This window comes from Brienomyrus brachyistius, chromosome 9 (assembly GCF_023856365.1).
Source record: "Brienomyrus brachyistius isolate T26 chromosome 9, BBRACH_0.4, whole genome shotgun sequence".
NCBI lineage: Eukaryota > Metazoa > Chordata > Actinopteri > Osteoglossiformes > Mormyridae > Brienomyrus > Brienomyrus brachyistius.
In genome coordinates this window covers 13,647,862-13,663,574 of record NC_064541.1, presented here as the reverse complement: position 1 = coordinate 13,663,574, position 15,713 = coordinate 13,647,862, and the positions used below count along the sequence as shown (strand labels likewise).

General features: G+C 52.5%; 1 protein-coding gene across 2 annotated transcripts; it reads right to left on the bottom strand.

Annotated features, from left to right (window-relative positions):
- Nucleotides 1-255: 255 nt before the first annotated feature.
- On the bottom strand, nucleotides 256-15,559 carry nacad (NAC alpha domain containing). Of its 2 annotated transcripts, XM_049026398.1 has the most exons (9): nucleotides 15,301-15,559; nucleotides 5,032-10,659; nucleotides 4,483-4,713; nucleotides 3,677-3,765; nucleotides 3,403-3,486; nucleotides 3,097-3,243; nucleotides 2,463-2,591; nucleotides 851-973; nucleotides 256-415 (listed from the first exon to the last, which is right to left on the bottom strand). In XM_049026398.1, the coding sequence occupies exons 1-9, from the start codon at nucleotides 15,374-15,376 to the stop codon at nucleotides 401-403; spliced, it is 6,522 nt and encodes a 2,173-aa protein (XP_048882355.1). In that variant the 5' UTR covers nucleotides 15,377-15,559; the 3' UTR covers nucleotides 256-400. The 2 variants fall into 2 exon arrangements, with proteins under 2 accessions (XP_048882355.1, XP_048882354.1); XM_049026397.1 differs by lacking the exon at nucleotides 256-415 and having other exon boundaries at nucleotides 424-973.
- Nucleotides 15,560-15,713: the final 154 nt, after the last annotated feature.

Sequence of the window (15,713 nt, the reverse complement as noted above, 5' to 3'; positions counted from 1 at the left end):
TCTGGGTCGGAGGACCTCACAAGTCTGGCTGTAATATTTCTTCAAACCGTGGTAATTATAAAGATAAGGGCAGCACAGACCCTTACAGACGCACAAAGGTGGAGATTAAAAACTGAACAGGGACTGGAATTGTAATTCATGCAAATATTACAATCTATAGGGGTGGCAGTCCCTGTTTGGTTTGGTGGGGCAGGGTGGGGGCTCAGTGAGAGTGACATTTTGAGAACGTCGTAAAAAAAAGCACACGAGGCCTGCTCTGATTACATTAGGCTGGTTTATTCTGCGAGCAGAAGGGGAAGTAACATAGCAATACAGGCAGGTTTATAGTTCTCATGAGCCTTGGGGGGCTGGGGGGGGACAGGGTGAGTGTGCAGGGGGTGCGAGAACCTCTCCTCTCTCCTCACATAGTCAGCTCCTGGAAAGGGGGGGAGAGAGAGAGAGAGAGAGAGAGAGCGGATTAAAGCTGATTATACTGAAGGATGGGGTGTCTGTTGTCATGCCTTTGCAGTAACTCAGAGGGGTGCTGTGGAGATGTTGGGGAAGCCGTGGTCAGCTCCGGCCTCTCATCCCCCCCAACCCCCCCCACTCTCAGGACTGGCTGCAGGCACAACATTGGCTGCAAGGCCTGGAATTAGCATCTCTGTGGCGATAATTCCAGCAGCAACGGTTAAAGGGGAACAGGAAATGTTCTGGCAGGAAGATGATGTCAGTGACTTGCTCCTGCAGCAGGACACGCGTGATGGAAACCGTGGCAGGAAATGGATCATTACATGATTCATTACACCTCGACTGCCTCCAGCACAATATCAGGATCCGATACTCCCAGCCCCCCCAGGACCGGCCCCATCACCATGATAGCGTTGACGATGTCGTTCTTGTTGTGCCGCAGTGCCCGGACGGCCTTCCCCCTGGAAACGTTTGCCTGGGCCATGACCAGCTCGATGTCCCTCAGCTCCAAGCCAGCCTCATCCACCTGCAGAGAGGGGACACAGTGGCTTTGCTGGATGGATTGAATAGGATCTTACTCTTTGAATATTTATGCATGTTTTACTTATTTAGCAGATACTTTTATCAAAAAAAGCAGTCAGCCAGAAGCTGGAGACACTGGGGTTAAAGTCCTTACTCAAGGGTCCAGTGGTAACATCAATTCACCGGCCACTGAAACAGTAACCTTCCAATCTTGTTCACGAGTCCTAATCTAGAGAGTTACATGGCCCCCTAACACAGACACATGGCCCCTTAACACTGACACGTGGCTCCATAACACAGACACGTGGCTCCATAACACAGACACGTGGCCCCTTAACACAGACACGTGGCTCCATAACACAGACACGTGGCCCCCTAACACAGACACGTGGCTCCATAACACAGACACGTGGCCCCTTAACACTGACACGTGGCCCCATAACACAGACACGTGGCCCCTTAACACAGACACGTGGCCCCATACCACAGACACGTGGCTCCATAACACAGACACGTGGCCCCATAACACAGACACGTGGCCCCATAACACAGACACGTGGCCCCATAACACAGACACGTGGCCCCCTAACACAGACACGTGGCTCCATAACACAGACACGTGGCCCCTTAACACTGACACGTGGCCCCATAACACAGACACGTGGCCCCTTAACACAGACACGTGGCCCCATACCACAGACACGTGGCTCCATAACACAGACACGTGGCCCCCTAACACAGACACGTGGCTCCATAACACAGACACGTGGCCCCTTAACACTGACACGTGGCCCCATAACACAGACACGTGGCCCCTTAACACAGACACGTGGCCCCATACCACAGACACGTGGCTCCATAACACAGACACGTGGCCCCATAACACAGACACGTGGCCCCATAACACAGACACGTGGCCCCATAACACTGACACGTGGCCCCCTAACACAGACACGTGGCCCCATAACACAGACACGTGGCCCCATAACACAGACACGTGGCTCCATAACACAGACACGTGGCCCCATACCACAGACACGTGGCTCCATAACACAGACACGTGGCCCCATAACACAGACACGTGGCCCCATAACACAGACACGTGGCCCCATAACACAGACACGTGGCCCCCTAACACAGACACGTGGCTCCATAACAAAGACACGTGGCCCCCTAACACAGACACGTGGCCCCTTAACACAGACACGTGGCCCCATAACACAGACACGTGGCCCCATAACACAGACACGTGGCCCCATAACACAGACACGTGGCCCCATAACACAGACACGTGGCCCCTTAACACAGACACGTGGCCCCATAACACAGACACGTGGCTCCATAACAAAGACACGTGGCCCCCTAACACAGACACGTGGCCCCATAACACAGACACGTGGCCCCATAACACAGACACCTGGCCCCATAACACGGACACGTGGCCCCATAACACAGACACAGACAGACAAGCTCACAGTAAGAACTGTGAGTACCTCCTCCTCTTCACTCTCCTCCTTGATGCTGAGACTGGGCCTGTTTTCTGGGATGATGGGTGACGGTTCCAGGGGCACCTTGAACTTCTCTGCTGCGGCTTTGTGAACCTGCTGGGAGAGATCTTCGATCTGGGTTGGGGTGAGAGAAATACAGAGTGGTGAGCGGTGTGGACACATACGGACAGGGAGAGGAGAGGATAGGAAGGGAGTGGAAGAAGGATAGAAGTGTGTTTGTGTGTGTGTGTGTCGTGTGTAAGAGAGAGAGACAGAGAGAGAGACAGACAGACAGAGAGGAGAACATGAAGGAGCTGCCAGACACTGCTGATTAAAGATCAGAAGCAGGTTTAATCTCATCTCTGCTGTACATTACTGCAGTGTTTCCCAACCCAGTCCTTGGGACCCTTCCAGACAGTCCACATTTTTGCTCCCTCCCAGCAAAAAGTGGACCATCTGTGGATCTGTGAGGACTTGGCTGAGAAACATTAATCTAAACCACAGGATGAAGCTTCCTGGTTGTCATTAATGGATCCAGCATTACAGATCCACCACTACAGAGTCCCCCCCCCCATTTTTGCAGTGCATATTCCACATTGTTATTAGACTGTCATCAGAGACGGATTATAACAGGGCTCACTTTAGCCTCCCCAAAAACGATATAGATGTCAGAGGCTGGGCTCTTGAAGACGTCAGGGCGAGTGATGACGAAGAGGATGTTTTTGGACTTGCGGATGGTGATGCGTGTGACCCCGTGGATCTGCCTTAATCCCAGCTTGGACATGGCCTACAGGGGGATACGTAAACACAAACAGACAAAGGAAGAGCTATAGATCAGACGCTTATGTGTAAACAGCCATCAAGGCTTGTATACAATCGTTTGGTTTAGTCTTGAACACGACTGGAACAGTTCGGTGTCTGTTTAACTAGGTCTGGCTGCCCCCACCTTCCGGGCTTTCTTTTCACTGCGGCTCTGCTTGCCTTTGTTCATGGACTCGTCAGCAGAGGGCGCTGCATGAGAAAGCTGAGACTGAGAAAAGAGGGAAGAGAGATGGAGGTTACACAGAATGGAGGACAGTGAGTTTTACATCAACAATGAATGCCCTTCCCCCCTCCATGTAGCTAAATCGATACGTAGGACCCAGATTGAAAGGACCAACCAAAGAGGGGGCCCAAGGTGACATTTTGTAGCTGAGACCCCCCCACTATGGACTCCCCACCTGTGAGTCTGTGGGCCTCATCAGGGACGTCTCTGACTCCTCCAGTTCTGGCACAGACCCATCGCTGTCCGACTCGTTACAGGAGCCCTCTGTTGACACAGGGCGCGTGGCCATGCATACGCATCAGCGACACAGGTGTAGCACGGCTGGGCGAGCACACGCTCTCACGCTACGGCAGAGTGTGCAGGCAGTATGCATGCAGGAAATGCAGGCAGAGGAAATATGCCATGTTGTGCATGTGGGAAGACGGCATCTGCGCCGCTCCCCAAGCTTACTCCACTTCATTAGTGTGTCTCTTCCCTAGAGCTCTTGCATAAAAGATGTAAGGATCCGCTGTGGTTTCTGATGCTTTTTTGGTGGGTTTTATTAATTGAGGTGGGCGGGGGGGGGGAGGGGGGGGGGGTGGGGGGGGGGGAGTGAAGCAGGACAATTAGGGGTTCAAATAATTGAAAGAAGTTCCTCAGAAATCTGGAACATTGAATTATCACTAAACGTGATGGTACATGGAGCAACGTTTTCAGCAATGTTGCCCGGCAACTGCCAACCAGGTGAGACAAAGGGCAACTCATCTGGATGTGGAAGATCACCCGCTGCCCACTATTGGTCAGTAACATTGCCCAGGAACATCGCTCAACAAGTTGCCCTGTGTATCGTCCTCCTGACACTAATACGTTACCAGAGTTTAATGAATATATTTCGGACACAAGTGGCTGAATTGCGACCTTATTTTGTATGTCTGGAACTGACTGGCAGACATCTAGGGCTGCATATCACATGCGGGTGGACAGGTGACACCTACTCCTCACCTTTATGACTGTACGACATGGGGCAGCCAGTCAGGTGATCAATCAGCCTGTCTGAGGATGGCGATTCAGTGGCGTGAGGGTTGGGTCTAACAGGGTGGGGGGGAGACAGGAGCTCCCTTTCACTGGAGGAGCCCGACTCCGTGTGGGAGGAGCCCCCTCGTAGGCTGGCCCTGTGACCCAGAGTTGCGCGCAGAGATGCCTCACAAAAGTTCTCCTTGTCTTCACTGTCCACTGTGAGAAGACAAAGCAAGAAAAATGGCCTCAGAAACTTCACCCCCCCCCCCACTGTACCATCTACCATCTGACCTTCCTGCCGTTTATCGTCAGTAACCACTCATGAAGCGCAAGCCCGTGGTGCGTATACTGTATATGTTCGAAACGTCCTCTGTGGTGAATGTTCTCGGCTAAATATTTCAAATTCAAATGAAACATCTTTTTAAATGCAAATATTCTGGTTCGGATACCAGGCGATGACAGTTGTTACTCAGGAATTACTCTTTCCTATGCATATTTTCACACGTGAAAGAGGAGTTTGTGTCCAGCACGCACCTCTGGGCATGTTGTGCAGACACAGCGCGGGTGATGCTGAAGGCTGTGTCTCAGCCTGCTGGAGGGTGTCCTGGACTGGAATGGAGACCGGCTGTCTTGGGGGGGGTTCAGACAACTCAGAGCAGCAGAAGATGGGGTGTGAGTGCAGATGGGATCCTTGAAGCTGAGACTGCGGTGGGGGATGGGGCAGCAGACATCGGGACTCCTGGATTGGGGCGGTAAGCTCCTCGACTGATACTTCAGCAGAGGTTCTGTGATGGATGGGGCTGCCGTCCTCTTTGAGGGGTGGCGGGTTGTCATCAATGTTATTGTCATTGATATCTTTTGTGCTTCCGGTTGGTTGTCCTCTTTGTAAGAGCACTATGTCCTCCGGTGATAAGGGAAGTTCGTCTTCTAGCTGGGCAGCCATGCAGATGCCAGGTATGACCATATTCTGGCTGCCCATGCCTTCCTGTGACAAATGTTCTTGATGTTCCTGGAGCTGCATACTGTCACCACGAGCTTTACAGCTCTCACTGACCAACTGGTCTGTGGATTGCTTACTACTCTCCTGTGCTTTTTTGTCCTCAGTAGGTGTAACCTTGTTCTTTGACTGCGCTGTGACTGAAACAGGACTGGTGAGAGGGAGGAGCAGAGGAACCTCTGGTTCAGGCTCAGCAGTACGCGTTGGTGGACTGTCACCATTTAAGTTTCTATGCTTATTTGCAGAGTGTGGATCGTTTTGGCCATTTTCTCCTACCTCTACCTGAGGGTCTGTTTCATCATTGCAAGCGATGTTCTCACATGTCTGAACTTCTCCCAGTAAAGAGAAAGGTTCGACGATAACCTGCAAAGAAGGACCTAATACTTTATTTTCCTCAATGTTCTGACCTTCTTCAGATAATGGCAAATGTTCCAAAACACTCCCTAAAGGAGGATCTTGGACATTACTGTCTTTAATGTTCTCAGGTGCCTGATTTTCTATAGATAATGACACATGTTCTCCAACACCCTCCACAGGAGGATCTTGTACCTTATTTTCTTCAAGGTTGTCAGATGGCTGACCTTCTCCAGATAATGACAAATATTCTACAACACCCTCCAAAGGTGAATCATGCACGTTATCATCCTCAACATTCTCAGATGTCTGAGCATCTCCAGATAATGATAAATATTCTACAACATCCTCTGGAGGACCTTCTTCTATGTTCACTGATGTCTGACCTTCTCCAAACAAGAACAAATGTTCTACAACACTCTCCAAAGGAGGATCATGTACCTTATTGTCTTCAGTGTTCTCAGATGTCTGGCCTTTCTCAGATAATGATACATGCTCTATAACACTCATCAAAGCAGGATCTTGTACCCTCTTCTCTTCGTTGTTCTCAGATGTCTGACTTTCCTTGGATAATGATACTGGTTCTACAACACTCTCCAAAGCAGGATCTTGTATTTTATTTTCTTCAGCGTTCTCTGATGGCTGACCATGCCCCAGCAAAGACAACTCTTCTATGATGTTTTTCTTAATGACTTCTTTGTCCGCAGACATCTGGCCTTCCCCTAGCAGAGACAGTTGTTCTCCATCAGACCCTGGAGGAGGACCTTGCACTATACCCCCTTCTCCTTTCTGGCTTTTACTCTGAGAGCTCTCTGCTCTGGCAGCCTTATTCTTTGGTTCACTGACATGTTTGCTGAACATTGGAATGTCACCATCTTCAGTGCTTCGTGCTTTACTATTAACATTGGTATGGAGCTTTGCATCTTGGCTTGGGAAGGGGATCTCCCTGTCCTTCTTCACAAATATGGGAACATCTCCTGGCACTTTGTCTGCTTTACAGTATTTCGATTTTTTTCTGGGGTTAAACGTGCCAAAGGAGCCACCCAGTAAAATCAATTCAGGCTCCTGTTCTAAGAGGCTGATGTTCTTTTGAGTGTGTCCGCCTCTTTCACTTTTGACTTCCTGTGTTGTCATACGATTCTTCTCCATAACACAACCTGCACCATCTGATTTTTCTCTGCTGTTGGTTTTGCTTCCAAGATTAGACAATTGACTTTCTTTATCTTCTGAAAAGTGAGACTTCTGACTGAGATCTACTGAACCTGTGTACCGCAGGGCACCATGTTCCTCAATGTCACCTTCAGATTCTGAGGTTTGCCTGCTAGAAATGACATCCGATATGTGCTGAGTTGTATCTGCCACAAATGATATGTTGGATACAGACTCGTTGTGAATGTCTGCATTTTCCTGTTCATCACCTTTAGCTTGATTTCTGAAAACCTCATTGTCCTCCTCTGAAAGGATATTAAACTGCAGGCATTTCGGTGGTCCTGTGGGTGAGAGCGCAGCGCTGCCGCTTTCTGGGTCATTCAGTGTGCTAGTTTCCTTGGCAACCGTCGGATGCTGTGTCAGCTGATCGCCTGCCTGGTTTTCAAGGTTGCTGTCATCATCCTCCGGAAAATGTGAGCTTCCATCCTCCCCTCCGCCAGCCTCTGAAATTTCCTCAATGGATTTCCAGTTTGACAGATTAGATTCCAGAACTGCACTTTCTTTGTCTGCCAGGTCCTCCCTCAATTCACAGCCGCCTTGGTTGTCCTCTCGCTCTGCACAGATCGTGTCTCCAGGGCCAATGTTGGAGGTGAAGGCCAGCTCTGTGCACACGGGCTGGACAGCCTCATACATTAACAGTCTCCCTGCCTCATAGTCACGGCCGTCTGCCAGCGATGACTCTCCTTCCCAAACTCCAGCTGATGACCCTTTGCGTGAAACATTTGTTTCCGAGTTCTCTTTCTTTGGTGAAACAGCTAACATGCTATATGCAGCACAGGATACATTGAGAGGGCCCAAGTTAATGTCGTCAGGGCAAGCTTGATTCTCAGACAGGTTATCCTGATTGAGAGAGGACTCAGGAACTGACACGTTTACTGTAGAGGCAACCAGGTTGTCTGGGACTTCAGAGGAGATCTCTGGACTTGTGGAGATTGGTATGTTGCTGGGACTGTGATCTTCTTTGAGATGTGATGCCACAGGGACTCCTTTGTTCAGATCGTTGGTGGCCGTCTCATCCAGACATAGCGTCGACTCCACATATTCTGTTGTGTTGCCATTTTTCTGATCTGTGAGCTCAGCTTCTGTGTCTGGTTCCTCACTTCCACCAATCAGAGCCCCCAGAGTGGTATGTGGTAGGAATTCACTAACTGTGTTTGCAGAAGTTTGGATAAGAGGTTCTTTACTGCTGTGTTCCTCTGGCTGCAAAGCACCCATCTGTAATGGATGTGCAACAGACTCCTTAACTCTCCCTGGTGCAACACTAGCTGTGGGCTCTGAAGACCCTTTTGGGGTCTCATTCTCCAAAGCAACATCCTGAGACATGCAGCCCCCCTCTGGGGAGTGTAGTTCATGCTCTTCTTTTGGGACGTATAAGACAGGCGATGGAATGGATTCTGCCGTTTCAGCACGATCGGCTGCAAGCTGCTCCTTGGATACGTGGATTATGTCAGAGGATTCTGAGGATATCTCCATTTCGCTCTCACTTTCACAGTAAGAGGAGTCCTGCTGTAGGGGTGCTGTGGATCCCACTGGGTCACCAGGATCAAGGTAATGGTGAGTGAGCTCTGCGTGCCTCTCTGTGCTGTATAGCCTTTCTTCCTCATCGCCGTTGTAGGAAGCAGAGTCAACTGACTCTTCAGTATCGTCTTGGAAGGCAAATGATTCATCCACACCCTCATTGATGGAGGTCTCTGACAGGGAGTTCAGGAATGAAGCAGAGGTGTCCTCTTCATTGGGATCTTCCTTTCCTTCATCCTCCACCACTTCTTCTTCCTCCTCCTCCTCCTCTTCATCCTCAACCTCGTCAACATCATCCTCTTCTTCGTCATCGTCATCCACATCTCCTTCCTCTTCACCAGCAGCATACGCATCTACATCATTGCCTGGTTCATCTTCTGTGGGGAATAGTGTTATTTCCATGGAGTCAGCTTGAAAGATGAGACTGGCATTGAAAGGGAGCATCGAAGCAGGTATCATCATGTCACCCCCGATCTCCCTGCAAGGGCCTGGGAACAAGAGAGGGGAAGAAGCCATTTCACCATAAAGGCTGTTATTGTCAGTATCTGAGACTTCAGAAGAACAAGTGGCTGGGGTCAGACTTTCTGTGTCTGTTGCTGTTGCTAGGCGATGCACAAAGGGGAACGAGGCTGCCAGCTCCAGGGAGGCGTCTTCTATTGGGTTACCCAGAGAACCAAAATGTTCAGAGACACAGGCTTTGAGATCTAGCTCTAGGTCTTGATCTTTATCCTTGTATTGTTCCATTATTGCAGACTCCTGCTCCTCTAGGGCTACAGGAGATCCTTCTGACTCTCCTCCCCCTTCCTGTGAGGATGTGCTCCTCCAAGTGCTGCACGTCAGAGGAGAGGCAACCTCAGTCACCCAGTGAGGCCGGCATGTTTCTCTCCTTACGGCGTCTCTGTTGTCGACCAAGTTGATACTTTCTGACACTTCCTGCATTTCCAGCTCGCCGGCCTTGTTGAAACAGGGCTCCCTCTCAGTGCTGTTCCTCTCTTCGCTAATCTCGTCTCCAATCTCTGACAGGGACTCGACATAGCTGGCAGGGGCGTCCTGCATCTCTGCCTCGGCAATTAGGTTAGGGGAACATGAGGGGGAGGTGCTGGACGTGTAGGAAGATGTCCAACTGCCTCCCTCGGCTGTGATGTAGGAACCCGAAGGGGAGGTTGGAGGGGAATATAATCCTTCACTCTCAGGAAGGTCATCAGTGGGAGATCCTGGGCCAGAACCTGAGCCTGGGTACCACTGGTGCTTAAGGTGCGAGCAGTAGGCCATCTTGATAGGAGTAGAGGGGGCAGTATAGTAGAGATCCGGGTCCAGACCTGAAGGGACACCTACTCGTTGGGGGTCAACCGCACAGGACGGCTCTAAGAAGGACAAGGAAGGCACTTCACCCTGAGATAGTGACAGCTCCTCCCACTCTTTATCTCCCAGGGGGCTGCAGCTGTCAGTCAATCCAGCCTCCACAGCTTTGGGTTCCATGATAGGACAGGCTAAGAACTGTGCAGAGTCATTCTCTTGCTCCACCTTAGGATTCAGTGACTCGTTATGGGCGGCTGAGGGTATTTCTTGGCCAGTATCCAACTTTGCATTTTCAGGGGACCTTTCCTGTCCCTCCTCCGGATCTACGGAGGGCACCGGAGGCTGGCATTCCAGACCTGACACTTCTGGTTCTGGGTCCTTGTCCCCTGGCAGGCCCCCCTGAACCTCCATGTTCCTTAGCAGGGCTTCCTGGCCCATGACCACCCGCATGTCCATGGCCTCCGGTTCCTTGTAGTCACTCTCCACTTCCGTGCCCGTCAGCACTTTGATCCTCTCCATCTTCACCGGCCCACGCTTGCAGGCGCCCCGGCCAAACTTTCCCGTGAGCCAGCCCATGCTTCCGGGACGGCCGTCGAGGCCGCCATCGCAGCTGGCGCCCTCTGGCTGAGGCCGGAGTGCAGAGCTGCCCTGCTTGGCCTTTGGCAGCCGCGGGCCAAACGGAGAAGTGCATTCTGGGGACAGCTGTGCCGGGGTGGTGGGGGAAGGGGTGGAGGCACAGTCACTAGGGGTGGAGGCGGAAGAGCTCGACGCATGTCTGGGCATGTCTGTAAAAAGAAGGAGCAGAGGGTGAGTAAAAATACTGATGATTAGCTGGGATATAAAGGCACTAATGAAACACATTTCTGATGGCAGAGTTTCTAATGGCTGAGAAATTCTGCATTTAATCCAGTAGTAAAATACACAGCTGTCAGTACGGTTCTGTTTAAGGAATAGATCAGTCATTTAACCAGTAATCACCAACCATTTTCTCTTATTTGTTCCATAAAATATCATCTTGTTTTATGAATGTGGTTAATTTTTAATATTTTTAACGCCTTCTGTAAAGTAATATATTTTTCCCTTTTTGTCTGCTCAGAAACTGTCCAATCATCTATTAATAATTTCAGTTAAATGTTAAATGTCAGACAATAAAATATTCATTATACACATATAAAAGGTGACTTGCATAACAGGAAATGCTGATACGGAGAGAAGAGTAAAAGCCATCATAAGAGATGGACAAAGTGGAGAGATTTGCCTTTTCTACTTTGCATACCCACTGTATTTTCACGGTGCAAATTTTTTGTTCATTACAGTAACAGCAGGTAGCAGCAGGTACCAGCAGGTAGGCACATTGACAGGAGTAAAATGCTCCAAAACTCAGATTTAGCATAATTTTTCTGTCCAGAACACGTTTAAATATCTTTTTTTTATCTTTTTCAGGACTCGTTTCTGCCGTTTTTCTGGGCCTCCTTTGTTGTATCTCCTTGTTCTCTGATAATTCAGGCACAGTAATTAACCTTTACTCAGCCCGAGCATCATCACCCTGGTCTTTACTGGATTTCCTGGTGGGGGGGGGGGAGGGGTAGTCATCCCCCATCAGCACATCCCAGCTTAGTCAGGCAGTGAGAGCAGCGCGGCCCCAGCACGTGTCTGGGGAGACGTCTGAGCAAAGGGTGGGGGTCTGTCTAAACACCCGGTCGGACCACATTGTGGCCCGAGACGCCTGGGCGCTGACAGACTGGACCCCAGCCACAAACCCTTCACCCCCCCCCATCCCCCAGTAGTCTGGTGAAGGGTTTCACAGCATCAGAACTCCAACTATGGATGGATGTTCAAGAACAGCTTCTAGCCTCCTGGATAGTCTCTGGACCACCTCGACCCTGAATAGGATAAGCAGTATCAGAAAATGGACAGATGGATGGATGGATAGTTTTGCATAGTTTTGTGTTGTTTTGTATCTTGTTTTGAAGAATTATGGTTTCCAATGAACATATGTTGCACATGGCTAATAAAGATCTTGAATATCGAATTCAAAACTGGCAAACAACACAAACCAGCAAAGAGAATCAAGAATACAAAGAGAAACTGGGGGGGGGGGAAGCATCTTGGCCCAGGTCAGGCGTGAGGCATGAGACAGCACTTTCTGGGAACGGGTCAGCCAGCGTCAGGGGGACCATACTTGTCCCACCGGATTTTTAAATGACCCTGACGATGCAAGAGCTTCACCTTCTCTGACTCGATGGACAGCTCCTGGTACTGATGTGCTTCTCTCACTCCCCGGAGCTATCTCTCAGGGCAAGTGCTGAGCTCGGGCATGTCCATGGCGCCGTGTAACAGCTAACCCTAACCCTAACCCTAACCCAAACCCCAACTCCGTCCTTGGCATGTATAGGAAGGAGATGACTCAGAAGTTATTTTGGGGTGCGGTTCACTATCATATGAATGTGAACATGAAGCAATTGAACCATGTTTTTTCCAAAGGGACTCGCTGTAGATCGTGACGCTATGAACGATGTCGGCTGCTGAAAACCAGTCACAGGATATTCCATCAGCCATCCTCTGTAAATGAACGGAGACGCACAGCCAGCAGGGTTGCTGGTAACGGCTGACAATATAATTGAAAAACCATGTTATGAGAGGTGGGTCATTTCTACTTTTTAGTGATGCATTTCTTTCAGAAAATGGGTGGTAGTCCCATCCCCCCAAAAAAAGATAAAGGGAGAGAAGTGGGACGGATGGACAGATGGGAACTGAGAAAGGAGAAGGAGGGCGATCGATGGGGATGAAAGGAAAGGACACGGGGGACCATGGGAGGACGGTGTCAGGGGACAGAGCCAACACAAGGGGGGGGGGGGGGTGGTGCCCAGGCTCTAAATGGAAGTTTACAGGAAGAAGAACCGCTGCTACGTCGGCGCTGTGCAGGTCTGTGTTTGAGGACCATGACAAAGTTAAGCGAATGCAGTAGCAAAGACTGGGCTGACTGAGGGCCGACCAGGGGGTGACTGAGGGTCGACCGGGGGCTGACTGAGGGCCGACCAGGGGGTGACTGAGGGTCGACCAGGGGCTGACTGAGGGCCGACCAGGTGCTGACTGAGGGCCGACCAGGGGGCTGACTGAGGGCCGACCGGGGCGCTGACTGAGGGTCGACCAGGGGGTGACTGAGGGCCGACCGGGGCGCTGACTGAGGGTCGACCAGGTGCTGACTGAGGGCCGACCAGGGGGCTGACTGAGGGCCGACCGGGGCGCTGACTGAGGGTCGACCAGGGGGTGACTGAGGGCCGACCGGGGCGCTGACTGAGGGTCGACCAGGTGCTGACTGAGGACCGACCAGGGGGGCTGACTGAGGGCCGACCGGGGCGCTGACTGAGGGTCGACCAGGGGCTGACTGAGGGCCAACCAGGGCGCTGACTGAGGACCGACCGGGTGCTGACTGAGGGCCGACCGGGGGGCTGACTGAGGGCCGACCGGGGGGCTGACTGAGGGCCGACCGGGTGCCGACTGAGGGCCGACCGGGGGCTGACTGAGGACCGACCGGGGGCTGACTGAGGGCCGACCGGGGTGCTGACTGAGGGCCGACCGGGGGCTGACTGAGGGCCGACCGGGGCGCTGACTGAGGGCCGACCGGGGGCTGACTGAGGGCCGACCGGGCGCTGACTGAGGGCCGACTGGGGACCAAGGGAGCTGCTGTGAGACTTTCAGCAAGCTCTGCACCTTAAGCTCGGCTACGAATACAGCGCAGCGGTCGAGGGGGAACGTGCGCTGTGATAATGGCGGCCGCGTTTGAGGGGGAGCATGCACTGAGTCGGTCCTGGTAGACTGTGACCTGTTCCCGGCAGCTGGTGCCAGGCAGAGAGACTGACGAACCAAAACAACAAACAGGCCCTTATATCACCCCCCCCCCCCCCACAGCCTCTCTCGCCCACAAACTGGGCCATCTCTAAAATGACCTCATCCTCTGTGCTGATTGGCCAGCGGGAAGCTGAGAAGCTCAGCCGCCCCCCCCCCCCCCCCCCCACTCCTCCCATTTCCGTGGCACAACATGACAGTTCGCTGCCAGCCCAGTAGTGCGGTGGATTCCACTGTGTGGCCCCCGCTCTGTGAACCGCGACGTAGCCACCGGCAGGACCACTGGCTGCAGCCTGGTAAAAACACTCCACGCCGACTCGCTCCCATTGCATAACAGCTAGAGAACCCCGGGGATGCAGCTGTGTCCTTCTCAGATGAGACACTAGATGGAGCCACACGTTGATCGCGGTACCCTCTCTGCCCAAGATCCTTTTTCTCCAAGGTGACAGCTACGCAGTGCTGTTCCCCAGCAGCTCAGAAAACATGCTGCCTGAGATACAACACAGTGTGTAAGACAGCGCAGTGCTCGGCACAGTTACGCAGCCAGAGAGACAGCGGTTAGAGGAAGAATAGACTCACTGATTTGCTAAAGATCTGCTCGTGAAGCTCGTTGCCATTGGGCATGAAGCCAGACCTGATATAACTGCAGCTCCCGCCACACCCCATCAGCACTGCACTGAGTGGCAGCAGCCCCACATGGGCCTGGGGGTGCTGCGTCAGTCCTCCCCCCACTGCTGGCTTTGGCGCTGAGGCTGCCGCTGTAATCGAGGCCCCTGCTCTGGGCCTTGCTGACAGGCCCCAGCTTGTTTCTGCTGCGTCAGAGTTGCTGCCTACAGCACCCCCGCCCCCCACCCCTGCCTCCCTCCAGCCTGTATGAGATGCTGATGGGCGTGCTACCTCAGCCTGAGCTCACAGCGGGGCCATCAGCACAAAGAGATTATTCCATCCAGACCTCCCATCTCCTGCATCACAAAATAAAAACTAGCTAAGAGCAGACGGGCCCTGTTGTTGTCCTGATCCATCCAGTCAGCAGACTGAGGCAGTGAGGAGTGGCCCAGCACAGCACACTGCGGCCTCACCCCCGAAACTGTAAACAAACATGTGACATGTGGCTCAGGGGCGCAGTACAGCTGTTGTACCCTTGAGTCTGAGCTGCATCAATTGTATGAATATGCGTTTCTCCCAGAAGCCTCTGTGAGGCAAATGAACTCGAAATGTGCCAAAAATATGCCCAGTGGGTTCGGGAGTCCTCCTGTCCTGTCCTGGGCCAGACTGGACCTGTGCCGTGCCGTCTTTACAGCGTGAGTGGGGTACGGACCCTCACATCATAATCATTACACATGGATTCTCCGCTGCTGATGCTGTGTCATGCTCCTACCGTCTGCTGGGGGGGGGGGGGGGGGGGGGGTGGGTTAGAGGTGGTGGGGTCAGCGCAGGGATTCACCCTCCCAGTGCCTACCCCCCCTCCCCCGTGCCCTTCCCAAACATACCTCCTTCACTATTTACACCATTTTTACTCTCATTCCAGTCTCCTTTCAAACCTCCCTACCCCCCCACCTGCTGCCCGTCGCTCCTACCTGGGCCTGGGATGCCCGTGTCGTTCTGTGCCCTCTCCGGCAGGGGCACGGTCCTGTGGACAGCCTCTCCTGGCATGCCTTCTCACTCACTCCACGGCTGTGGGCTCCTCAAAGATGGCCGGAGTTCTTTTCCGCAGTGGCTTAGCTTTCAGTCTCCAGTGCTGGCAGCGGGGGTACGTGGGTGTGGGAGCGAGCGCATGCGTCCCTCTCCAGTGTGCTGTGGATGGCGGGGACTCTGGGCGCAGGCTGCGGCTTCTCGTCTCATCACACCGCTGCCTCCCCAGGCCACGCCCCTCACCCAACCCCCCCCCCCCCCCTTCCTGGCTTGCAATTGGTTGCCGGGCACTGAGGTAAGCCAGCCACTGTAATCAGTCATTTTGATTGGATGAGGTGGCACAGCACTGCAGAGCTGG

Bases quoted from the DNA above. Each gene is read 5' to 3' on its own strand.
- nacad (XM_049026397.1), bottom strand. From the start codon at position 15,376: ATGCCAGGAGAGGCTGTCCACAGGACCGTGCCCCTGCCGGAGAGGGCA. The intron at 4,714-5,031 runs GTGCGTGCTGGA...GTCTTCTCACAG, and splicing joins TCTGCACAACATGCCCAGAG to TGGACAGTGAAGACAAGGAG. The intron at 974-2,462 runs GTACTCACAGTT...CCCTCTCTGCAG, and splicing joins AGGAGAGTGAAGAGGAGGAG to GTGGATGAGGCTGGCTTGGA.